Source organism: Canis lupus, chromosome 15, assembly GCF_003254725.2.
Source record: "Canis lupus dingo isolate Sandy chromosome 15, ASM325472v2, whole genome shotgun sequence".
In the NCBI taxonomy this organism is placed as follows: Eukaryota; Metazoa; Chordata; class Mammalia; order Carnivora; family Canidae; genus Canis; species Canis lupus.
Window position 1 is genome coordinate 62043567 of NC_064257.1, and position 27238 is coordinate 62070804.

General features: G+C 37.3%; 1 protein-coding gene and 1 pseudogene across 1 annotated transcript in view; both read left to right on the forward strand.

Annotated features, from left to right (window-relative positions):
* TLL1 (tolloid like 1) overlaps positions 1-26344 on the forward strand; it is a 193660-nt gene extending 167316 nt beyond the window's left edge. Inside the window, exons 18-21 of the mRNA XM_025438977.3 lie at positions 485-612; positions 14194-14407; positions 21594-21844; positions 23130-26344. Of these exons, the coding sequence (XP_025294762.1) occupies positions 485-612; positions 14194-14407; positions 21594-21844; positions 23130-23264 (728 nt within the window). The 3' untranslated portion in view covers positions 23265-26344. The remainder of the gene's footprint in view (positions 1-484; positions 613-14193; positions 14408-21593; positions 21845-23129) is intronic.
* LOC112654926 (small nucleolar RNA SNORA62/SNORA6 family) lies at positions 13122-13297 on the forward strand (annotated as a pseudogene).
* Positions 26345-27238: the final 894 nt, after the last annotated feature.

Below are 27238 nucleotides of genomic sequence, written 5' to 3' on the forward strand. Positions count from 1 at the left end.
GTGGCTGAATGGTGTTAATTAGCTGTAAATGATGTTTCTGCTAATGAAAAAATAGGAATTGAAAAAGGCATAATCCATTGATTTTAATTTGTGGCATTGCATTAAATATTTTTCAGGTGCCAAGTGTTGATATCCTTCATTGTCAATACATGTTGCTCTGTTAAAATCTGAGCTTTCAGATCCAGCGACTTAAAATAGTTCATTTTCTTTTAGGCATTTATCTAACTCATTGTAAACACTTAATTTCATGTAACCAAGAAAACAAACATTGCCTGATTATGATCAGCAACATGTTTGCCAAAGCAGATGACTCTGATAACAGACTAGGGTGGTGATTAGTTAGTATTCAGGGAAATCTTTCAGCAGTGTAGGGGGTAAATAGGCTACTTTCCTTTTTTTTTTTTTTTTTTTTTTTTTTTTTTTTTTGCTAAATCAGTCTTGGGCTAGATTTGCACACTGATTGATATTATTGTCATTGGCACAGCTGAGTGTGAACAGAAGATCCACAGTCCAAGTGGCTTTATCACCAGTCCCAACTGGCCAGACAAGTACCCGAGCAGGAAGGAATGCACATGGGAAATCAGTGCCACTCCTGGCCATCGAATCAAATTAGTAAGTGAGCTCGTCCTTCTTCTATTAAACTGACTGCCCATGTCTTTTCTCAGCCAGCACGTAGAAAAAAATGAATGTTTATTTAATTGAATTGAATTAGTGGGCAGCTGGAAAAGATTTCCTTTCTTATGCTTTCCTACTTACACTGAACAAATCCCTGACTTCCTAGATCGAGACGACGGTAACGGCAGCCATGTAGTTCTCATAGGGTGTTCGTATCCTGGGTGCTTTCAAAGGCACTATCAAAGCTACTGCAAAACAGGAGGCTCTACTTCCTAACATGTTATTGTTCATCATGTTTCCAAATGGGAAAAATAAAGGAAGGGACAAAAAAATCATCAGAAATTCGGCAAGAAAGAATTAAAATGACTATTTACATAGCATAGTACTGGTTGTGTCAATTCTATATACCTCATGTACAAAGCATATACGTTTTTTAGAAAACTAATTTTGTCTTATAGCCACAAGTCATTTTTGCATAACATAGTTGCCTCTTTTAGATGGATCCTGATATCCTCAGATTTCCTCCAAATTCCAATATGAATGTAATGTTTGTCCTTCCTCCTGTATTCTTTGTAATGCATTCTGTTCTGATCATCTGATAATATATATTAAGTTTCATTACAGGCTTCATAGTACTTGAAGCACGTAATATACAGAAATCATCATAAGAATATAGAAATTTTGACAATTTCCCATAGCATGTTATTGTTAGAAGCAGGAGAGAATGCCAGCCAGCAATGCTCAGAACAGTCTGGTGGCACCATAATAAAGGACAAAACGTTGTCCTGAGAATGAGATTACCAGTCAATGTGTAGTAGCTTACTGGACCAGCCCAGCCATAAGGTTAATTTTAAAACTTTGTTTTTAACCTTTCTTTTCAGGGAACTTAGTAGGGGAAGGGGGAGAAGCATTACGTATACATGGCATTATAACAATGACATTAGAGGAAGTCACCAAGACATTCATAGCCATCGTATGGAGTTTCATGCAGTCACTGTATTTGGAAAATATCAGTAAATGACTTTCCAAATAGAGACATCAATTTATTGAAGCCATTCTTTGGAAAGATGCTCGATAATTAGATGACGGCATTGTGGGAACATGATTAGTTGCCAGTCCTGTCCAAGGTCCTGATTGAGAGGACCATCCTGAAGCTCATGGCTTTTCAGCAGTGCAGTTAGCTAATGAAGGACTTGGGAAAATAGATTTTCTGAAGACATTGTTTTTTGTAGATCCACATTTTGTCTGCTATTACATTCCTTGTGTCTAAAGACAGATTCCTCTTATATTTTGTGTAGCTTATGTCGGTGCAGTATCACTTTTTAAAGATATTTTCATTGGGTATAGAATTCTAGGATGACAATTTTATTTTCTTGTCTATATTTTAAACTGACTTCATTATTTTCTGGCTTTATTGGTTTCTCATAAGCCTTAAAACTCTTGTATTTATTCCTTTTTTTCCTATTGGTATCTTCAACATTTTTTTATCAGCAGTTTGAATATAATGTATCTAGGGGTGTGTGTGTGTGTGTGTGTGTGTGTGTGCATGTGTATTTAGAAATTTTATGGGATTTATTCTTCTCAAAATTCTCTGAATTTCCTCCATCTGTATTGTGGTATTGTGATATTATTAGGAACTTCTGAAAATTCTCTACCATTATTTCTTCGCAAAGTTCTTTTTTACTATTGTCAATCCTTTCCTTCTGGGATTCAAATCATACGTATGCTAGATTGTTTTATATTATACCATAATTCTTGTTGCTCTATTAATTTTTTGTCACTCTTTTTGAGTGTGAGTTGAATAATTTCTATGGACCTATCTTCAATTTCAGTGATTGTTTCTCTGGCTGTCTTGAGTCTCCTGATGAGCTTGTTAATACATTCTTCATCCCCCTTACCATGCTTTTTTATTTTATTTTATTTTTTTATTTTTTTTACCATGCTTTTTTATTTCTAGCATTTTTATTTGACTCATTATTATAGCTTCCATGTTTATTAGTTTACCTGGGTTGCCATAACAAAATACCATAGACTGAGTGGCTAAGACAACAAAAAAATTATTTTCTTACAGTTTTGGAGACTAGAAGTTCAAGATCAAGGTGCTGTCAGGGTTGGTGTATGGTAACACCTCACCTCCTGGCTTGTAGATGGCCACTTGGTTGCTGTATCCTCGCATGGCTTTTCTTCTGTGTGTGCACTTTTCTTCTAGTGTCTCCTCATCTTCTTATAAGGACACTAGCCCTATGGGACTAGTCACCTATATGACCTCATTTAATTTTAATTACCTCCCTTAAAACCCTAGCCCCACATACATTCAGACTGTGGGTTAGAGATTCAATGTCTGAATTTTGGGGAATACAATTCAATCCACAACATCATCTCTTTGCTAAAATTTCATACATGATTGCATATTGTCTACATTTTTACTGGAGTTTATTTTTTTTTAAATTCAATTTAGTTAACATATAGTGTATTATTAGTTTCAGGGGTACAATTTAATGACCTGTCAATTGCATAAAAACGCTCAGTGCTCATTAGATCAAGTGCCCTCCTTAATGCCCATCATCCAGTTACACGATCCCCCTACCACTGTCTCTCCAGCAACCCTCAGCTTGTTCCCTATAGTTGAGTCTCTTATGGTTTGTCTCTCTCTTTCTGTTTTTATCTTATTTTATTTTTCTTTCCCTTCCACTATCTCCACCAGTTTTGTTTCTTAAATTTCACATATGAGTGAAATCATATGGTATTTATCTATCTCTGACTGATTTATTTCGTTTGGAATAATACCCTCTAGTTACATCCATGTCATTGCAAATAGCAAGATTTCATTCTTTTTAATGGCTGAGTTATATTCCATTATATATATGCCACATCTTCTCATCCACTCATCCATTGATTGATATCTGACCTCTTCCCATAGTTTGGCTATTGTGGACATTACTGCTGTAAACATTGGGATGTAGTTGCCCTTTCAGATCACTGTGTTTATATCATTTAGATAAATACCTAGTAGTGCAATTGCTGAGTCATAGAGTATCTCTATTTTTAACTTTTTGATGACCCTTCATACTGTTTTCCAGAGTGGCGGCACCAGTTTGCATTCCCACCAACAGTGTAAGAGGGTCCCCTTTCTCTCCATCCTTGCCAGCATCTGTTGTTAATTTTAGCCATTCTCACTGGTGTGAGGTGGAATCTCACTGCAGTTTTGATTTGTATTTCCCTGATGCCGAGTGATGCTGAGCATATTTTCATGTGTTTGCTGCCCATTTGTATGTCTTCTTTGGATAAATGCCCGTTCATGTCTTCTGTCCATTTCTTAATTGCACAGTTTTTTATTTATTTATTTTTTTGGTGTTAATTTGGTAAGTTCTTTATAGATTGTAGATACTAGCCCTTTATCTATTATGTCATTTGCAAATATCTTCTTCCATTCTGTAGGTTACCTTTTAGTTGTGTTGATTTTTTCCTTTGCTGTACAAAAGCTTTTCATCCTGATGAAGTCCCAGTAGTTCATTTTTGCTTTTGTTTTCTTGTCTCTGGAGATGTGTCTAGCAAGAAGTTGCTGTGGCAGAGGTCAAAAAGTTTGCTGCCTATGTTCTCCTCCAGGATTTCGATAGATTCCTGTCTCATATTTAGGTCTTTATACATTTTGGATTTATTTTTGTTTATGGTATAGGAAAGCGGTCCTTTACTAGCATCTTTAGCATATTATTTATAGTTACTTTATTTTTTAAAAAAGAGTGTGTGAGCAGGGGGGAGCGGTGGAGACAGAGGGAGAGAGAGAATCTTAAGCAGATTCCATGCACAGCGGGGAGCTCAACGTGGGGCTTGATCTCAGGACCCTGAGATCATGACCTGAGCTGAATCAAACATCAGATGCTTTATCGACTGAGTCACCCAGGCACTCAAATCATAATTACTTTAAGTTCCATCTCATAATTTAAACATACCGGTCATGTCTGAGTCTGTTCTGTTGCTTATTTTCTGTCTTAGTAGAATGTTTTGTTTTTGTTTTTGTTTTTCTTACCTTTTCGAGTATCATGTAATTTCTTACTAAATACCAAACATTATGTGAATAATAGTAGAGATTTTATGTCTGGAAGTGGACACATCTCTTCTGAGACTATCAGCACATGTGTGTGTATATGGGAATGGATGTTGTTGAAGAAATATCTAGTTAATAAATAAGAGTTTGGGTTTTCTTGTTCTTCTGATGACCATCAGTGGACCATTGGCCTTGAATTCCTTTTTCTTAAATTGGAGGCTGGGATTTCAGATTCACTTCACAATGTTTCTACTTTAGCTTCCCTGTTCTCTGCCATGAGTTATTTCCCTCTTCACACTGCAATTCTTGTTGCTTGGTGCTTGCTGCTTTGTTTGCGAGGATGGGTTCACTACTGTTTTAGTACAGCTTCCACCTTAGACAGGCCCTGATTGTTTGGATTTTAGAGGTGACCTTTCTCAGTGTCCTGTGTATCCCTCCTGTGACAAGAAACTCCATCTTATATCTCCAGTTGGTCTTCTATGAGAGTTTCTTGTCCCTTCCATGGTAGTAGCTGGTCTCTACTGTTATTGCTGTAGGAACTTGAGACCAGTACTTCCCCGAAGGGAACAGTGGTTTGATGTGGGGTTTTGTTGTTGCTGTTTGCCTTTCACGGTGGGTCTGTGTCCTTGTCCTAGTGGTGACAGGATTTTCTTTCTCTCTCCCAGAAGCTTACGTTTTTTTTTTCCCAGAGAAAAGTTGAATCAGGGCTTCATATTTTTCTCATAGCAGTGACCACTTGATTCCTCCAAGTCTGCAACACTGAGGAGGGCACTTCCTTGGCCTTCTCCTGCTCTGATCACAATTTTTCTTATGAGCAGGAGATTGGGGTCCATAGAGGAGAGATTGCAAGTGGGTGCTTCACAAGTTGCAAGCTTTAATTTTCATGCAAATATTCCACTTGAAGGTCAGGACATAAAGCATGTCTATCAACAGTGGTCATGCTTGTTAGAATCCTAAGAAGGAAATTCTCAGAAAGAAAACAAACACATTAGGCAAATATTGATCTTTACTTGTTTGACTTTGTGATCCTTGTGGAAGTACTTACAGTCTAAGCCCTCAGCTTTTTCAAATGTTAGCATCCATCAGAATTATCTGGAAGGCTTATTAAAACACACATTAGTGCACCCCAAAGTTTCCATATTGAAACATAATACTGATCCCCACTCTCTTATCCCATTAATCACATTCATATAAAAGCTGACTTACAATACACTCTAAGAGTTAGGACCACTAGAAAGTGTGTCATAACATTAGCTACCAGCTTCAAGTGATATTTGAGTTCTATATTTTTAAAATTCTTTCCATTTCAATGTTGTTATTTGGATCTATTATTATTGTCTCCCTGCTTGTTATATAACTGTTGACTAATCTTATCTACTTTAAAATTGAAATCAATATCTATAGCAAATATCACCAATGGACATTTGGCCAACCCTGTTTGTAATTCCAATTCAAACCATTGAGTCACTTTCCTATGTAGTTAGACATTTATTATATAGGAAATTTTATCAAAAAAGATACATTGTTCAAGACAAATGCATTTTGCCTGGTTTCTTTAAGATCCTTAATCTTCATGGAGAAACTTGAACCCAAACTGAATTTGGAAAATGGATTCCAAGGAAACTTGGGATATTATTAATCTTTTAATGGCCTGGCCAAGAGCTGCTGATAGATACTTAGTTACAAGCTAGTCTCTATGGGCCAGGGCCAAGAGAAAAAGCAAAGAAAACGTTTGTTCTCTCTGTACACCATGGAGCTTTCTTTGCAACTCATTAATTGTTTGGTTTTTTAAAAGATTTTATTTATTTTTTCATGAGAGACAGAGAGAGAGAGAGAGAGAGAGAGAGAGAGAGGCAGAGACACAGGCAGAGGGAGAAGCAAGCTCCATGCAGGGAGCCCGATGTGGGACTCGATCCTGGGTCTCCAAGATCACGCCCTGGGCTGAAGGCGGCGCTAAACCCCTGAGCCACCTGGGCTGCCCATCAATTCATTTATTGTTACCCCTCTTTACACAGGTTGCATGGAAAAATAAGGGAACATTTCTAAATATTTCACCTATTCATATTAAAGCAAAGGAAAGGAAATTGTTTCTAAAGACAATTTCATAAGCTATAAAGAAAAGTACCTTGTTTGTGAATTTAAGAAGCTTACTGTTCTTTTTACACAAATGTTCCTTTAACTTGATACAGAATTATGTTGGGTGACATGAAAGTTGTGGTTTGTGGGTTAAACAAGTCTCTCACTATGTCTTGGATAGCCATATTTTAGTTAATTTGGTTTATTTGTAGGACTACAAATATCATGGTTATTTATACAACGTTACAATTATGTAGGTAAATGACTTAAAATAAAATTCAGTGTCCTTTGAGAGATATGAGCATTTTTGTGCATAGCATTTACTTATCATCAGCATATTCGGTTCACAATCCGACTATCCATATCTTATGTATATTATTGTGCCATAATATAAAGCTTGAACTATAAATAGTGGTCATTTTGTTGCAGATTTTCAGAAATTTAGACTTTTGGCAGTATAATGCGACTATTCTTTTTTTATGCACTGATTTACTTATCTATTGCTTCATAATAAACTAACCCAAAACCTCATGACTTAAAACAAGCACCATTTTGTTATATCCTATGGTTTGGGGAGAGGGGGGAGGTCATGATTTAAGTAGTGCTTCCCCTGTCAATTCTTCTGTTGCCCGTGGTATCGATTGAGTTCAGTTAGGTGATAGTCACCTGGGTTTGGTCTGGTTTGGAGGGTCAAGGTGGCTTTTTAATAGTATGTCTGTCATCTTGGTGGAGAGGGCTGGAAGGTAGTCTCAGCAGGACAACCAGAGCACCTACATGTGACCATTACAGTACGGTAGCCTCAGAACCATACTCTTCCCATGGTAGTACTGGGTCCCCTATGAGAGCATTTCGAGAGGCCCAGGAAGGTGCCACAGAAGCCCCTGAACATTACCTCTTCACACCCTGTCGGTTAAGGAAATTACCAAGGCTGGCCAGGATTCAAGGGGAAGAGAATTAGGCCTTATCTCTGAATGGGGACAGTAGCAGAGAATATGCAGCCATCTTTAATCCCACACATGCATTTCAGTAGATGTGTAAATGTGCACATATTTTCTGAAAGTAAAGGTAACACCAGTGAGTTACTGCTTATACTCTCCTGACAGATTTGCTCAGGGTAAAGTCCAGAACGTGTAACCAGAATATGATTGGGTTGTAGTATGCCTACCTGATAGACAAGCAGGAGATCTTAAAAGGTGATTAAAAAAAAAAAATGACATGGTCAATACTGTCCTGTAACATGAAAACAACAATTTGAACATCGTAGTAGCTTAAATTATGTCTATGTTACATAATAAACATCTTTATCCCTAGATCTTGAATTTACTATCATAAAGCTAAATATAAAAATGACATATTTATGTATTTATAAATGATTATATCAGTTCTTGAAGATTTTTTGTATATTTTTTCATGTACTATTGTGGTGCGTGCTCTGATCTTTGTAAAACCTTGGAATACTGTCTTCACATAAATGTAGCAAGCTCGAGCGCTGGGATCCAGAGAGCCTGGAGTGTGTCCTTTAAAAAGGGCCTGTTCTAAAATAGGAGGTCTCTTATATGTAGTTCCACAAATAAAAATATAAATGTTCTCGAGGTTTCCATTTCTTAAGAGTCTTCTCCAAATAATAAAGTGCAGCTTGACTGGGCCCATCTTCTACCTCACAAGACTGTGCTTGGACTAAACTAATGTGATTATAGTGCCTGATGGTCTCCAAGTGGTATCATGTGTATTATCTCAAGTTAGTGTCACAGCTGACACTTAAACATAAGGAAGCTGTCCTAGGCAGGTCAGGTAAGTTGGCAAGTTTATAAAGCTGGTCGGAGTCTAAGTATCTTCAAGCCCAAGATTCTCTCTCTACATTTTACTTATTTTTTTTTTATTTTAACATCCTGCATCCATAATTACTATGTATGTGTACATATATAGTAATTTAAATGGAAATATTAATAAGACAAAGATACAGGATTAAGTAAAATAAATACCCAAAAGAGAAATATGGAGGGATTAGGAACATAGATCTGGAACTCAGAGTGACTTTTGTCTAAACCTAAGTAGCCACGTTATCTTGAGAAAGATGCTAATCTTTTTAAGTCTCAATTTCTACATTTGGAAATCGGAGCAAATACCTACTTAGGACTTTTCTGTGTGCATTAAATGAACTTGCAGATAAAGTGTTTGGCATAATGTCTTACTAAAAGCCAACACACATCGATACATGATATCCAAATAGTAAGTATAATTGTGGCAATGATTAATAATAATCATATACCATTTTATTGGATAATCCAACCATGATCAAGTTTTTGTGTAGCCTTATGAATTTGAAATTCAATGCTGACAACTAAAGATGTAGCTAATGATTGCTTGTCAGAAACTTTTTTTTAAAAGGCCAGATAGGAAATATTATAGACCGTGTCGACTATGTGACCTGCGTTGCAGCAATTTCATTGTGCTGCTCTATGTGAGAGCATCCACAGACAATGCACAAATGAGTGCGTATGGTTGTGTTCCAGTAAAGGTTTTATTTATTTTTATTTTTATTTTTTTTTCCAGTAAAGGTTTAATTAAAAACAGCCTGAGGGCCAGACTTGGCCTGTAGGATTGAGTTAGTTAAGAGGGTCAGGGCAAAAGAGTCTGAAATCATGGAGTCCTAAGTGTTGGTGATCATTTTCCCTGAAATCAGTATGAAAACACTTAGCTCTTACTTTTTGTAGTAGATGGAATAATGTTCCTCACCAGCCCCCAAAGATGTCCCTGCCCCCGTCCCCAGAATCTATGCACATGTTACCTTACGTGGCAAAAGGAGCTGTGGTTAAATTAAGGATCCTGAAATGGAGAGATTCTCCTGACTTATCTGGGTGGGCTTGATGTGGTCACAGGGGTGTTTATGGGGAGGAAGCAGGAGACCAGACAGGAGAGAAGATGCTATACTCTTGGTTCTGAAGATGGAGCAAAGGGACAGAGCCAAGGAATGAGGGCGGCCTCTAGAAGACGGGCGAAATGCAGAGAAACTGGTCCTGCCTTCCTCTGGAAGATCCAGGGCTGCCCGCCCATCTTAGACTTCTCACGGCCATCCGAGCTCTAGGAGAGTAAATGTGCGTCATCTAAGCCACTAAACCCACGGTCATTGCTCCAGTGGCAATAGGAAAGGACACGTTTGCTCTGGTTCTCTGTGTTTGTGCGTCTTGAGTTATGAGATTCTGTGTTGACAGCTTTAAAGTAGAAAGAAACCTTGGTTGAAAGATATTTGTGGGGTGAAAGTCTTCTTAGAAAAGAGATGGGGCGCCTGGGTGGCTCAGTGGTGGAGGTCGTGATCCAGGTCCTGGGATCGAGTCTCGCGTCAGGTCTGCTTATGTCTGCCTATGTCTCTGCCTCTCTCTCTCTGTGTCTCATGAATAAATAAATAAAATCTTTTAAAAATTTTTTAAAAAAAAGAAAAGAGATAAAGTTCTGAACGAATAAGGACAAGGATCTATTTTACTCCTGGCTTCATCTGTCTTGGTTTTGAGTGACGCAACAGACTATTAAATTTTGGGTATTTTTAAAAATATTTTTTAAGATATTAAAGCATTAAACACAGCAACAACAACAACAACAAAAAACAGAAAAACAAAGCAGGAACAAAATTCCAGGCATAGGGGCATCCAGCAATAGGCTAATAGTATGTCATGTTTATCTGATTTGTCATTTCCTGGAGGTTTGCTAAATTATATAGTTGCAATTTATAGCTTCATATATGGGATATTTAGAAAACAAAAACATCTACAAATGTTGCATAATTCTCCACCATCAATCCAGAAAAACTGTATTTGGTTGCAGCTTTAGAGGGCTTATGGGACAGAAAAGATCTTTTGAATCAGAAGGCCGGGGTTGGTATTCCACTCCACCATGCTCCCCCGGGGCCTCTGATCCTTCCAGTATCTTGTGGGAAAACCAATGTTAGCTCTTACGGAAGACAGGGAAAGGCCAAGGATGGCTGGGACCGGGGGGCTCCGAGCCTATCTCATGGCTGCTCAAATTGCATCTTACTTTTAATGGTCACCTTGGCTAAATTTTATTTCTGCGTTAAATGCTGTCATTCTATTTTCTTGTCCTTTGTGAATATATGTGGCGACTCCAAATGGCCTCATCCTTTAGCCAGTGCCTGCGTTTTCAACAAAAGCAGATGTTCACCTGAGGCTGCGTACGCAGGCCTGGCTGGGGGCCAGCTAGGTAGATTAGGCTTGCCTGGGTGTTCCAGAAACACACAGTTATTCTTTCCACAGCCTCAAACGAGAATTCAATTTTATTTCTTTTGAACGGGACTCCTTAATCTTAGTTTGCCTTGTGGGAAATGAATTAGTTACTTGTGACTAGAGCTTACGATTAATTGCTCTCTGTTTTTTTTTTTTTTTTCTTTTTAAAGCCTAGATTAGTAACCTTAAAATCATAGACACAGACACATAGACGTTCATGGCTCAGCACGTGTCATAAAATAAAGTAGTAAATTGTGTATCTCACTGTATCTCTGGGAATTCTACAAAAATATTTTTTAAGATTTTTCCCAGTTTCCCGTGGGCCCCTGTAATACCTTTCTGTGGCCTAGAAATATTTTTTTATTGAGGCAACATCGCTATAGAGGGAGGTCCCTAGATGTGGCTGTCCCTCTGATATTAAGGGCCAGGTTAATGAGATCTCGGCATGTGAGTCGGTCACACTTTTGCTTGTGTGGTGGAGCATTTGGGTCCGACCACCTCCTGGAAAAGGACCACCCAATCCTAGCAGATGACCTAACGGGCTGCTACCAATTTCCAAGAGGAAAATTCACTAACACCTTAATGAATGAGAATTGTTTGCATCACTTGAGAGTACGTCAGCTGCAAAACCTTTGCCTAATTCGACTCGGACAGAGTCAGTCTGATTCCATTAGTAATTTGATAAAAAGCGGGAGCCAGTTGGCTCCAGACCAGGTGTCGTTATGCCCCCAGCCCACAAGCTCACTGCCACCCTGTGTGGTGTTGCTCTGTTCTGTAAAACAGATGTTATGATTCACTCCAGACGTCCTGCATCTCATTAGGGAATGAAGTAGTCACTTAGTTATCTCATTCACTGGGTTTTCAATGGACTGAACATGTGTGGTCTGTACATTCCGATCCCATTTTAACCGTTACTTGGAGGCTGTGCTGTAGAATGCCATCACCCCCATCACTCTTGCAGTTTTCTCTCCTGCACAGTAGGCTTCTCCGCTCTTTATAGGTGTGTGATTCTAAATCACATGCAAAAGAGACAGTTGTTGGACACGCAATGGTTTTCAGATGTTGTTATTTTCCTGAAACAATGCTTTCATTTTTTTTTTTTTTCTTGAAATAACGTTGATCTTATGATTCAGGAGCTTGGTTTCATGGTTGGCCTGCACCTTCACAGAGTTTCCATCCATGGAATAGGTAGGTAGGTAAATGAATGGACACCCAGCCACCTGTCCCTGCAGGGTCTCCTCTATCCCAGGCGCTGTGTCCCCTCTACTCCATTCTCTGCCACTGGATTGCAGACGTAAATAAGTGGCCAGCGTCTGTGGTCGCCTGCCTGGAACGGCGGGCGTACGTCACGGCAAATGAAGTCTTCTTGTTCACTCTATTTTCCTGCACTGAGTTGTTTGTTTGTAAGATTCTCTGTGTGTTATTGATCTTTCTGGCACCACCCAGTCAGGGTCTTCGTAGAATGAGGTGAGCATTCCTCTTCACCCATAATGGTCATGACAAGTAATGACCCTCTAATGCTCATTGGTTAGAACATTCTAACGTATACTTTTTTAAGTAGGGTGTGGTAGAGATCAGCCCGCTTTCTTTTCTTTTATTTCTTCTTTTAAGTACCTTTCATTCTTTCCTCCTACTCCCTAATTTAATATAAATTGCTTCTCCTTTCTTGCCTGACTCCTCCAAAGCCAGTGATGGCAGACCGTGGTTCGTTAAGGAATAGATAACTGGCCAGCACTGACGGAGAACCATTTGTAGTTAGTTTTTTTTTTTTTTTCTTTCGGAATTACCAAAATGCATGCCTTAAACTTAGAATGGTGATCACCTCGCAAAATTGTGTTAAAAAACCATGTATGTAAAAAGCTTATGTGCAAATATTTTATGCTGCAGAGACTGCAGGAAACTTAATGACTTTTTAAGTATATATTCTATTCCTCCAGCTTTATTTTAGTGGGAATGATACTTTAGTTTTTGAAGGTCTCATGGTTTTTCTAGGGCAGGGAAAAAAGCCTTAGTTGGCAATGGCAAATAACCTAGGATTCCTGGAATTATTAATAATTAGGACATTACTATTTTGTCTGTCTCAATTAAACTTTCCTTTGTGTTGTTTAATGTGTTATACACTTAATGAATTTTTATTTTAAGAATTTGCTTCTGTACATCACTTGAGCTTAGAGTTGAGGCCTCTGACTGGCCAACGGACTCACAAGTGTAGGTAATGAGCTACACAAGGGGCATGTCTTCTGCTAACACCACAAGGGGCATGTCTTCTGCTAATACATGTCTCTGGCCCAAGGAGGGAAGTTTGATAGTAATTCTTACTACAAGTATTTTTTAAAGAAAGATAATTTGCTAAGACCTATACATAAAAATTATTACACAGGAAATATAGAATAATTTTTAAGGGCATACTAAACTTTGCAAGACTCTCAATATTAAAATACCATTTATCTTAGAAGTAAATTAAAAATAAGCTAGCCTAAAATCGCATTAGTATTCTCTGATAATATGGGCTGTAGGATCTAAAGAAAGAAGAACATAGTGAAAATGCTCTTTGTTTTAGTTCTTCTATCAAGATTTACTGTGCTTAATTTTTGTGAAAATGTAACAATTTTTTATAAAGATTTTATTTATTTATTGATGAGAGAGGCAGAGACACAGGCAGAGGGAGAAGCAGGCTCCCCATGGGAAGCCCAATGCGGGACTCGATCTCAGGGCCCTGGAGCACAATTCGAGCTGAATGCAGACGCTCAACCACTGAGCCAACCAGGTGTCCCTGTAAAAATTATTTTTTGAAGTTTTCTTAGTTTAAGTGTCCCAAGATAGGGTGATGGTCATCAAAACCAGAAGGAATCAATTTTTAAAATGCAATTATTTAAAATTTTCCGATGCACTCAATATAAACTCAGAGTTATATCGAGAATAAAATATCACTTGGTTATTATAATTTATCTAAATTCTGGAGCTGATTGTGATGGTTTTGTGATAGTTTTGATTGTGATTTAGTTGCAGTGGTTGAAGAGTAGAATTTTGCATGAGTTATTGTGCTGTTCTCCTCAGTATGTTTTTCTAGAGATTTTACATTCTACTGATTTCACACTCCTTTCAATAATGATCTCTCCGATTAATTTATTTGTGTGTCCTGAGCATGTGTTATTGATGTGCATTTCTGCTCCAAGGAAAAGAACTCATTTGAGTGATATGTGTTTTTTTTTTTTTTAATAGGCCTTTAGTGAGTTTGAGATCGAGCAGCATCAAGAATGTGCGTATGATCACTTGGAAGTATTCGATGGAGAAACAGAAAAATCACCAATTCTGGGACGACTGTGTGGCAACAAGATACCAGAGCCCCTTTTGGCTACGGGAAATAAAATGTTTGTTCGGTTTATTTCTGATGCATCTGTTCAAAGAAAAGGCTTTCAAGCCACACATTCTACAGGTCAGCATATTAGGGCCATGTTTCTCTTTCCTAAGATCTAGGTTTCTCTTCCAGTGAATGCGGTGGATCCCGTAACAGGAACATAAGGAATCTCTGAGCACAGCAAAAGAAATCCCACTAAAACACTGTGTGAAATCTGTGAGAGTTATGCAGCAACCTACTAAACATCTTTGTAGTTGTTGAACGTTTAGAAAGAAATGCAATAGTGTGAACAAATTCATGTTCAATGCAGTATGGTCAAGTAGAATTATTTCTAAACATTTGTATCATGCATTCCATATTAACTGGAGCAGTTTGATTTATATCCTCTAACACTTAGAAATCTGCTTTTTAATATTCAAGAATTATGTTTTCTTTACCATCCTACCTGGTTGGCTAGTTTTTGCATGAATATATTTTTGTAAATCAGGTTTGCTATTTCTCTCTCTACCTTACAGTCTTATTTGTTTTTCTTTTTATTTGGTGTGCAATACAACCTTTTTCCTAATCCTAATCCCTAATTTGACTTTGTAATGGAAGTTTTCAAGAAGTAAAACATAATTCAGGAAAAAATATGGAAAATTTTAGGCGAGAATGCAGAATAACATTTTTTATAATTTGGAGTCCACTTAATAATATATTTCTTAAATATCTAGGAAATGTCCTTTTTTCCCATTCAGTTTAAAAAAAAATTGATTATAGTTTCCTAAAGTCTTTAGCTTATACTACCACCTAGTGGCCTTCTGATGAATAAACCATTGAGGCGTTGAGGCAAGAACTCCTGTCTTGATGTATGTAACACACAGTGTAGTAGTGTACGAATTTGTCCGTAAAACAATTTAATGCAGTAATTTTTGTCATAGGTTTTGATTTTTGTTTTTATTTTCTTTCTTTTTAATTTTTTTTGAGAAATCAGAATTTTAATTATTCCATTGTCCAATGTTCTTTTCCACTTTAGTATATTTTATTATGAGCATTATTAGATTTATATTGAAATCTGTGAGAAAGTGAATATTCTCAGAATTTATCTTATTCCTACTAGTAATGGTTGGACTCATTAATCATTCAATTTAATTATTTCTCATGATTAACATAAATATTTTGAGTTGAGAAGACTCTTTCACGGACTACAGAAATTTCATACTAGTAAAAGGTTTTTCCATACACTTGACATTGGCTCTTTAAATATTTTCCTGATAACTTGTTGCATTGAAGGGGGGGAGTGATTATAATCCCATGATTTCATTAGTACTTTCCTGATAGCATAGAGTTTATGACATGTGTATATTTTTTAATGTTCTGGCGATCACAAGTTCCAAGAATGCAATCTGAAAACATGCTGTCAAAATTCTTGAAATAGCTGACTACCTATTTTTAAATTACCCACCTATTAATTCCTCTTTATTACTTTAATAAAACATACTTTTATAGGATTTTTTTACTCTTTGTGAGTAGGAGGACTAAGTTTTATATTACGTTACAGTATCCTGGGTGGTACATTTTGGGTTTTTGGTCCATTCATGCATCACCTAGCTGGAAACTTTGGAGAAGATCATTTCTTTGCACTTTGGTTTCCTCATCTGTAAAATACTGTTTAGGGTTTCTTATAGCTATAAACCTCTTTAATTTGTATGGCATCTGCTCTTGGATCCTATTTGTATTGTTTATATTACCATTAAGAATCCATTGGTAGGATCCAGGTGAGGTCTAACAGAGATCACGTATCGAGATCTGACGGTGGTGTATGTGGCATGCCTTTGGCATGTTAGGCACGCACATGTACTTAATATACATTTTGCGTATATTGAGACCTCAAAGACTATATGATGTATTACTATCCTCATTTTTCAGAGGAAGAAATGGAAAATCTGGAGGATTACTTAATTTTCAGAGATTTCAAAAATTATGTCAAAGCCTGGATTTTATTCTTATTTTGTCTCCAAAGCTCATGTACTTTCCACTGTAGCATATTTTCTCTTTATGTAAAAGTCTTGGATTAGGAAGCAAATTGATATAAAACCAGTCACTGTTACTGAAACACCAGGTATAGATTGATGCTTCCTTATGTAAGTTTTTAAAAATCCTCTGTTCAAAGTATGTAACATTTATTGGCTGTTCAGTTCACATCCACTCAAATACCTACATGAGCCACAGATCACATTTTTGTTGGGCAAAATGTGCCTTGGGTATTGTTTAATCCAGCCCTGTTATCTTACCCTTGAGGATTCCAAACTAAAACTTACATGACAAAAAAAAAAAAAAAAAAGAAGCAACTTATATGACAACCAAAGTAGAGCAACAACAACAAAATAATAGTTGGTATTGGAATCCTGGCTTCTTAATTCCTACTCATTTGCTGTCGTCAGAATTTTTGATGTTATCTGTGGCTTTTTTCTCTTCACCCATAAATTTTTGCTCTCACCCAGCTACTGTTTCTGGGTCTATTTGTTTCATACTGTTACTTTTTTTTTTTTTTTTAAGATTTTATTTATCTATTCATGAGAGACACAGAGAGAGAGAGAGGCAGAGACACAGGCAGAGGGAGAAGCAGGCTCCATGCAGGGAGCCCGATGTGGGACTTGATCCCAGGACCCTGGGGTCACACTCTGAGCCGAAGGAAGGCAGACGCTCAACCCCTGAGCCCCCTGGGGATCCCTATACTGTTACTTCCTGCTAGTCATACATGCGGAAACCCTTCTACATAGTGACTACTATTGATCTCAAAGCTTTCTCTTTAACAAGTTCATTTAGTCCATAGTCTTTCATCAGGCATTTATTTGGTACCTGTTTTGGAGAGACACTGGAAGGTATTAGTAATTCATAGGAAAAAAAGAAAATTAGGCATTTGTGGGAATTTACCAGGAAACAGAAGAAATTTCTGTCTGTTGACAACTTACAGTCTTAAGTTAAACTTTTTTTTTTTAAGTTAAACTTCTGATTTTCAGAAGTTTCTGTACTTTTGATTTTTTTAGTCAGTTCCTATTGACAAGATGGTCACATCCCGTGCTGCATCAGCCAATTTTTGCTACATGTATAGAATTTTACATGTAGCAGAAATTACTTAATATTTAGTTACTCATTACTTACTGCCTTCTGAAATATGTGTGACCATTATCGACCCTGAAATACACATTTTAATTTGGTTGAGTAAATACCATTTTAATTTGGTTGAGTAAATTTATATTTCTGCATACAATTTGAATTCTTTACATAAGAAAAGCTTCTAATGCCATGGATTTTGAAACCAGGTGATTAGAAATACGGCTCTACTATGGCTTTATGGCTATTTTTTTCACAGCATTATGTATTTGGATTTTATTAGAAAGAGTCCTTTTTTCCCTCCGCTGGTGTATATCCAAATTCTAAGCCCAAATACATTTAATCAGGTAACAAATAGCGTTATACCACCCTTAGATCAACTTATTGCAGGAAACACATCTGTCAGCAATATATATACATATATATATATCTCCTGTGTATTCTCTCAGAGATATGGCTGTAATACAGAAAAAGAGGGAAATTTGAGGAGAAAATAATATTTTAATACACGACCTGTCAAAAAAAAATTTAAAAAGAGGGAAGACCAACCATAAGAGAGACTCTTAAGTGTAGAGAACAAACTGAGGGTCCCTGGAGGGAGGTGGGCAGGGGATGGGCTAAGGGGGGGTGGGGTAGAGGGGGGCACTCGTGGTCGGGAGCACTGTAAGTGATGAGTCTCTAAACTTCTGCTCCTGAAACTAATATCACTATGTGTTCACTAACTAGAATTTATATAGAAACTTGAAACATTAAAAAAAATAAAATGAAATACTGTCTGGTGGGACTTGTTTGGTGCGGCCCACGGCGTCATACTACTCATCGATGACATTTAAAAATCAAACAAGAAAAAAAAAAAATCAAATGAGGCATTCTTAAGCTTCTTAGAAAGGAAATTATTTTGATCTAGTTCAATTAAATTAGAATGGCCACTAAAAGCATTTATAGGTCAGATTACAGGGCCTCTTTGGGAATTTAATACTTTATGGGGAAACAAACAATCATGTCTTTCCGAATTAAAACAAAAGCCACCCCCAGGCTTCCTGTCCCTTCTTGTCACCTTTCTTATTCGGCTTCACTTTTATTTTCCAGAGTTCTGTAGAAGATGTTCGGGCAGCTTATAAAGTATTTTCAAGAGAATAATACGGCTGACATGCCACACTAGTTTTATATTGTTCCAACTTGGTAAATGAATAGGAATATTTTCAGGAGATGTATTTCGTTAAAAACCCTTAAAGGGACCATATTAACTGATATATTGACCGTATTTCGAAGAATCGCCCCCAGGAATCTCAAAGACACCGTAGGCAATTGCCCTCAGGCTGCCAGTTATTTTCTGCTTATGGAATTTCAGGGCGTATTAAAATCACACATCTTGTGCATATAATATTTAAATCTTTGTTCTTAAAATTTTTATCCTGTGGACTAAATTTTTTCTCTCTCGTTCTCTTTTTTCATGGTTGGACCTTTAATTCCAGATTTATTAGTGTGATCACTGATGCATAGGGACGCGGTGGTGCACGGCCGCATGAAGGAAAATAGGCAAACTTCTGAGACACTTTAAGTCATCCTGAAATGTAATTTACTTATTTTGAATAGGGCCACTTTTGAGACATTCTCAGTAAAATCAGACCATAGCTTCTCACTGTCATTTTCAGATTCATGGAGGCTTCCTGGAATCTCGTTTTCCATTTTGTTCGATGACCTTCCTTCCTCCTTGATTCTTGTTCCAGGCGGGGGCTGACAGAGGACGGCCTCCTCTGGACCTTGCTCTTCTGTCTTCGTAGACATGCGGGAGCTGCGCCTCCTTCCGCTCCTTCTGGCTGCGGGATAAAGTAATACAAGGGCCCGCAGCTATTTTTCTTTTTTTAAGTTGAAAACAAAAAACAAATCAGGCAATTCTATCAAACTTTGAGACCAGGTTGAGTTTTTAAAAATTTCCCTATGTGAGATTACCCTGGTTTATACCTTTGTATGTTAAATTTGGAAATATTTTTAACAAAATATCTTGCTGGCCTTCAAACATAGAAGTCTCCCTTCATGATAGCAGGTTAAGGGTGTTTTCAATCGTTTTTTATTTTTCCTGGCTTTTCATTTCATACACGAATGGATCGCTAGCAGCACAGATGATGGCATTGAGATGTTCTCACTGGAAAATAATGACAGTGATGGTGGAGGCCTACGTGAAGCTAGCCTTGCCCGTGTGCCTCCATTTCCCATATATTATCCCATCCACTCTTCTTCTAGACCGTGTGATGTGAGTACCAGGTATGATCTTTGTTGTAGACGTGAAGTCCCACTGCTGATGACAGGCAAAGGCCAGATTTGCACCCAGGTGGTGTGGCCGTGGAGAGCTGTCAGAGAGCAAGGACGATACTTCTTGGAATTAGGGAAGCACCGTGGTGGGAAGGGTAGGATGTTTGACCTCCAGTCGGTGGGATTCAGGAGAAGATGTTCAAGAGGGGAGTCTAGCTTTCAGGTGATCCTAACACGTTCATGTTTGCAATAGCGGTGCCTTTATCGATTGGTTGTGCAAGATGCCCCACCTGCCCCCCTGGAGCAGGGAAGGACACTTCAGCTCTTCATGGAATACAGCCCAGCGGGGGAGTTATTCTCATGGCTGGAAGCCCCGGTTGGCAGTTGGAGCATATATCCGCCACGCACAGGCTCGAAATGGCTTTGTGGGTGATGGTGCCCATATGTTTGGTGGAGCCTACCTGTACTTAGATACACCTGAGTGGGGCTCCAGCCTGGGGATTCAGAAGGATTTTGTCATTTAAAATCACCCGTTCTGGCAAACCATGTGCAAATTTGAAAAATCCCATGAGGTGTTGTAGTTGTGGAGTCCACCCTCACCGGTGTCACCAGGGACTGTGTGGTCGCAGTTGGCCGTGAGAGTGTTACACTGTTTTGATAATCTAGGGTCCTGGCTCATCCACATCTTTCCACCTTGGATTTTTGTTCTTGTTACCTCCCAGCTTATGCCAGCTTTCCTGGGACTTGCTTGGTTTTAGCCCTGAAAGTACTGCTTTCAGACCAGGAACCTCTTATTGCTTGACAGACAGAAAGAAACCCTACTTTCTTCTAACATTTCTTATATCTTTTCTTTTATAAGAAGAGATCTTTTTATATCTTCTCCCCCGACCCCCTGCCATGAGTTTGCATGTAGATTGGTTGGAGGGGGTCTCTATTTAATTTCTAGGTTTCTGGGGTTTTTTTGTTTGTTTGTTTTTATTTTGTTTTGGTTTTTGAATCTCTAGGCATTGGAAAGTTTTGGGGCTGAGATTACAAAGTTTCTGAGAAAAGTCTTGAAAACTTTTATTTCTAAATTATGCTAGCTGGAAATCTTTGTGCATACTCTTCTATTTCTTTGGTATATTTACCTCTAGTGACAAAAGCAATAACTGGTAAACCATATGTTTATTAATATCTTTCTGAAAAAGAAGCTGTGAAAAGAGCATTTGATTTTTTTATTTATTACAAATATGAAATATAGTTAACAGGTTCTGATACTACCAATGTTACTACAAATAAGGATGCATGTATGTTTTTCCCAACCAAATTAGATAAATATTTCTACCTAAGTAAAACTGTCCTACATATTCTATGTAGAGTTCTATATCATTCATGTACACACAGGAGTTTTATATATATTTTTTTATTTTTAAGTTATTTCTTGTTCCTTTGGATTCTGGGTTCTTGAATGATTAACAGTAAACCTGAATTAAGATACTGACCTCTTTTTTTTTTTTTTTGTATAAAAACTAGTTAGTGGAGACTAAAAACAGCATCGTGTATAACAATGAAAAAATTTGAGAGTGACTATATGCTAGGCAGTGTTTTAAGTGATTTTCATTTATCCATTAAATCCTCAAAACCCACTGAGATTGGTATTATTTTCATCATCTGCATTTTGCCCAATGGATCAGGGAAATGACGTCACTCCTCTAAAGTAGCTGAGCTCCCCGGTGTTGGCAGTGATATTCCAACCCAGCAATGCCGAGGGCCTGTGGTGATTGATCCCCAGCACAGCCTCAGACTCTACGATTATGGGAGATACGTCTGAGGATCAAAATGAATTCAGAAGTCAGAGAATGCTTACACCATATCAGAACTGACATTGGACTTGCTCAAGCTCACTGAATTTATTTCATTTTTCTTTCCCGGGCAGAGTGCGGTGGCCGGCTGAAAGCAGAGCTGAAGCCCAGAGACCTGTACTCACATGCTCAGTTTGGTGATAACAACTACCCGGGACAGGTTGACTGCGAATGGCTGTTAGTGTCAGAACGGGGTTTCCGCCTGGAGTTATCCTTCCAGATTTTTGAAGTGGAGGAAGAAGCTGACTGTGGCTATGACTATGTTGAGCTCTTTGATGGTCTTGATTCAACCGCAGTGGGGCTTGGTCGATTCTGTGGATCAGGGGTAAATACAGTCCCTACAAGATACCATAGCCATGGTAGAAAATGCCCATTGAGTCATGACTGTGATGTGTACCATATACAAATTGGCAATGTTTTTACCAAAAAAAAAAAAAAAAAATCACATCCTATTCTTATTGGCTTGACAAATTATGCTGGGCCTCTACTCCCTTACCTCTTCTCCATCTCTAGTGAGTTTTCTCAATAATATCACCTAAGAGAGATGAACTTAGTAGGTATAATTGTTTGTTACTGTCCACATCCTAACTTTTTCTATTCAGGTTCTTATTGTGCAATAAACATTTAAGCATTTAAGAATCTAAAGGCAATAAATTTAAAGACACACCTTTGATGGTTTTGTAGGCTTCTTAAATTAAAAAACAGAGGCAAAGGAATATACACACCATTCAAATTGGCGTTCCCGTCTCAACAAATACGCTTGCTGAGTGGCAGGGCCACCCCTGGTGTGTGGGCTTAGCCAGTGCTGCCAGAATGTTCCACTGGAGTGTGCGCTTGTGCATGGGACAGAATGCCAGATCCAGGTCAGAGTGTCACCACGAGAAATAAGAGAAAAAGGAAAGTCTAAGATTTCCTTAATGCTTCCCCCCCACCCAGGACCCCCTGCAAAAATATCAAGTGGTCTTCTGAATACATACATATTTTGTTCTGAAGACATTAGTTCCATTTTTTTGTCTACTAGTGCCTATTGCTTACATAATCCTGAACTTGAATAATATTGAATTCCTGTCCAAATACCAGCTGAAATGAAACGAAAAAGCTTCTTGGTATTTAGGTCATTAAAACGAACAGGAATGGACGATTTGGATTCTGGAAGTGGCTCTGCCTCAGAGCACCTTCTTTTTTTTTTAATACATTTATTTTTTATTGGTGTTCAATTTACCAACATACAGAATAACACCCAGTGCTCATCCCGTCAAGTTCTTTATCTTCTTTGAGCCTTACTTTATTTACTTGTAAATCACAGGAACTTGGCTTAAAATCTGGGGGAAAAAAAACCACCAAGTTCCAGAACTTGGGAACAGACTTACGTTCCAAGCCCAGCTACATTAATGCCTATGATCTTGAGCATGTCATTCGTTTCTCTGAATCTCAAGTTGGCTCATCTGTAAAATGAAGAAGTCACTTATACCCACTTTTCAAGGTTGTTGGGAGGATTAAATCACATACCAGAGGGGGGAAAAAAATCCCAAACATGAATTACACTGAAGAAAAAAAGTGACTGATTCTGTTGTTTGTTTATTTGCCTGTTTGTTTGTTTTTGTCTTCAGCCACCAGAAGAGATCTATTCAATTGGGGATGCTGTTTTAATTCATTTTCACACTGATGACACAATCAACAAGAAAGGATTTCATATAAGATACAAAAGCATCAGATATCCAGATACCATGCATACCAAAAAATAACACCAAAACCTCCATCAAAACGTAAAGGAATGTGCATAATGGAGAGAAGACGTATTTTTTTTAAATGAAGATATTAGTACAAATGTTTTATATAATGAGTCTGACCGGAAGAAAACTGTAAGACCAGGATTATGTCTGTACTAAAAGAGAAGTTTTCAAGCCAACCCTGATCAGCATTGCCAAGACATTGCAACTCCATGCTTGATGGTATAAATACAAATAAAGCTGGTGAGAGGGCATCATGTAACTTCAAGGAAGACTCCAGAAGCTTTTGTTCACGGCTTGACATAGATGCCTTGCAATTCAGACAGTTCAATTCAGGGTCTTGACCTTGCAGAGTGTTTCTTTTTGACGATTTTCAAGATTTTGGGAGAAAGAAAATGAATTTGCAGGTCATAAACTGAAAAACCCTCTTCTCGTATCTTAGGATAATTGCTTTGGCTTTATATCTTGGATACAGATCCATATAGGATGTTGCGAAATGGGAGTCTTAAGGGCAGTTTTGCTTTAAGTGTGGGCGTGTCTGATGTTTGGGAACTGGAATATTTCAGCTTCATTATTTTCACTTGCAGGCCAGATTCACCTCTTTGAAACACAAAAAGATCTTGACACCACTTCATTTTATTGACCCTTTGACAAGTTGGAAATGCCGATAGTGTCCATGATGGCAGTTACACTCTAGACATCATTTATTTAAGTCCTGGAAAATGCCCAGTTGATTGGTAAACTCAAGTTCTTTCAGTGAAAGTGCTGCCTTTTCACACCAAATTTAAGAAGCGTTGTGATGTCTTGGGAACTTCACGAGGGAACTCCCAACAGGTGTGAACAGAATTCTTCGAAGGGACTGCCTGGAAGGTCCATTCTTGAGTCACCAGTGCTGCTACTGTCTTTTCTGTTGTTGTCGTTATTGCTGATGTTGTCATGGTTGATGTTATATTTAAAAAAAATGAAATGAAGTGGAAGTAGGCCATGTAGTCATTGAAAGAGCTGTCTCTCTCTCTCTCTCTCTCTCTTTCTCTCTCTGTCTCTCTCTTTTTCTCTTCTTGGGATTTGGTTAAAAAATGAAATGTTGGAAAAAAAAGATTTGTTTCTGAAAGACTTTCTATGGTGCTATTCCATAAATGTTTTTTTTAAACAAAATTTTTGACCTTTGAGCCAACCACCTGTAGACTATGAATGTTTCCCTATGTCTGTCTGGTGGCATTTGAAGACTAAAGACTTGTTCAGTGTATCAAGAGTCTATCATTGCAGGGCAGCAGTTGTCCCGTGGACCCAACTACTTATAATGCCTTAGAATTCTTGCACATGATCACACAGATCCTCCTGGAGACACACCTTTTGAAAGGTTGAACATAATAATGTATGTTAACTAGCAGCTCTATGAGGAAAATCCATTTCCGTGACTGAGAACATGGGGTATAAATATGGTGACCCACTTTTGTTGTAGAAAATGAATTATCTGCTTTAAAGCCATGCATGTTTTTAATATTGTGTATGTATATGTGAGGTCGTCTGAGTGAGTGAAGCTATAAGAAGGTGAGAAGTAGTGGGGGATGGAAAAGTTAAAATTTATGTGCCAAGTTCTACTAGAACCCTGTTTGAAGTAGCACCTTTCTTTTAGGAGATTTCATGGGCAAATAATAGGAACTTCTAATTATTATCAACAACGTGAAAAAAAAAGGTTTTTTCCTTTACAGAAACTCTATTTTGATATGTTTTGATGCTGACGTAGATTGCTATCTGAAGTAGGTTTGTTTCTGTTACCTGTCCATGAACACTTGACGTTTAATAAAATTGGGTATTTTTCTTCATTTTTACAAAATTAAGCTATACACACAGGTGTAGCTTATTCATTTTTTTTTGGTCCTTGTTGCCCTGAAAAATATTTTCTTGCGTATGAATTATTATATGTAAATACATTTTTAAAACCAATCTTTTGATCTTATTGAATGTTACTTTGGGAATGTGTAACTATTGCCTGCAATATAATGAGCTTTTTAGTGGAGCTGATTTATTCCAGTAACTTCTATATTTTTTCACTTAATCTTCAACTAGCCAAAATATATCAGGAATGGGAAGGAGAGGGGAAAAACCCATAATACCTAGTGTACTACACTATGCCTAGCTGGGTACTAGGCACATGGCACTAGCTTTTTAAAAAAAAAACTTTATGCTACCCTTTGAGAATTGTGGTGATGTTCTCATTTTGTAGTTCAGGAATGGAGGCTCATAGAAAGTATGTAACGTTCCCAGGATCACAGTGTAAAGTTAGATGTTGAAACCCAGCTTGTCTGATATAAAAATCTGTGCTTGTTCTACAAAATGTAGTAGAATCAATCTTGACATATATAAATAGTAGACATGTTTTTATGGTGAAACCTTTCCACATAAAGTAAATTTTAGGGGTGAATTACAGTAAAACCATCAGGATAAATATATTGTTCTTTTCAGGAACAGCATGACAATTCGAATATCAACTGTAGATATCTTTAAGAACCACAGTTAGTGCTAGAAATTAAAAAAAAAAAAAACCTACTCTAGTTCAGAGTTAGTAACGTGGATGGACCTTTTGTTAAAATAAATGCATTAAATTATTCTATCTGGCGTGGTAGGGGAAATGTAGTTTTCTAGTTTAAGAAATATTCTGGATATTATGATTGAGATCTTATTAGGCCACAGCGAGCTGCTTTCAACACAACCAAGAAATGAAAGTGAAAAGATATTTAGAAGGTATATATAGAGATGTCCCAACTTCAGATCTTCAATGTGAACATTAATTTTTACTGTATCTTATGTCAGATATCAATTTGCTGCATATTGTTTTTATATTAATTCAATTTTGGCTTAAATGTGTTGTTAAGTGCAAGTACAAACAGCTTTGTTGTTATTTTGTTAATAGTTGTTACTGTTTCAAGCATTTTATTAAATTAATTTTGTAAATTATTTTCAACCCTTACATCAGTATATTGGTTGTGCTCTCTATTTGCCAAAGTTCTAACTCCTATACGATCCTCACTAACTATACACAGAAAATACTGCTCCTATTTAATATGATTTTATTAAATTATTTTTCAAGTCAATTTTGAATATTAATCTAGTTTATTAATGAGATCATGACTTAGCATAATTTCACAAAACAACATTTAAAATATGTATGAGAAGCAGCAATAGTATTTCCAAAGTCTCCAAATGTCCCCTTCCTGTATTGGCTGGATTTTTGCTATGTAAGACTAATTTTAATATATCACAGTATCAGATTCAAATCCTGTCCAATTTTGTTTTTAAATTTCTTAGTCTCTTTTATTTGGTCTCTATTGCTACTATATTTTTGCTGGTAAGCCTCAAATATTAAATTTTGCTCTCTCATACAGAAAATCTCTAAAAGCTTCTAATGACTATTATTCTTCATAAGGGTAAATATTACTTTTTATAAGTAAAGTATAACCATGTGTGATATTTAAAAATAACTTACTTAAAGCAGTTATCAAAATGTTTGGAAATTGTGTTCAGTGACAATGGGAATAAAACTTGCCTTTTGGAAAAACTTTAATACCATTTGTGAAATCTGGCATGGGAGGAGGAAAGCAGGAACAACAGTTACCTCCTAAAGATTTGTAGATTGAAGTTATGCCTTCTATTTTATGAGAAAAAAATTGTGTAAAATGACCATATCAAAAAGAAAACAAAAAGCTGGTCTGTGAACGAATTAAAGCTTTCTATGCTTCAGTGCTTAGGAAGTGGTCACCAATGAGTAGTTAGCTGTTAGTCTTTAGCATTATTATTATAAAATTAGGACCCACTGTCATTAGCTTAAGAAATAATTGATGTAACAGATGGATCTAATACATTGCGAGATATTATTATTGGTCTCCAAACTTTCTTTTGACATCGACTTGTTTCATTGTCCGGCCGCAACCTGCCCCCTTTCAGCCTCCTACCAGTAAATTCAGCCTGCTTCCAGGCTTCCAAGAAGG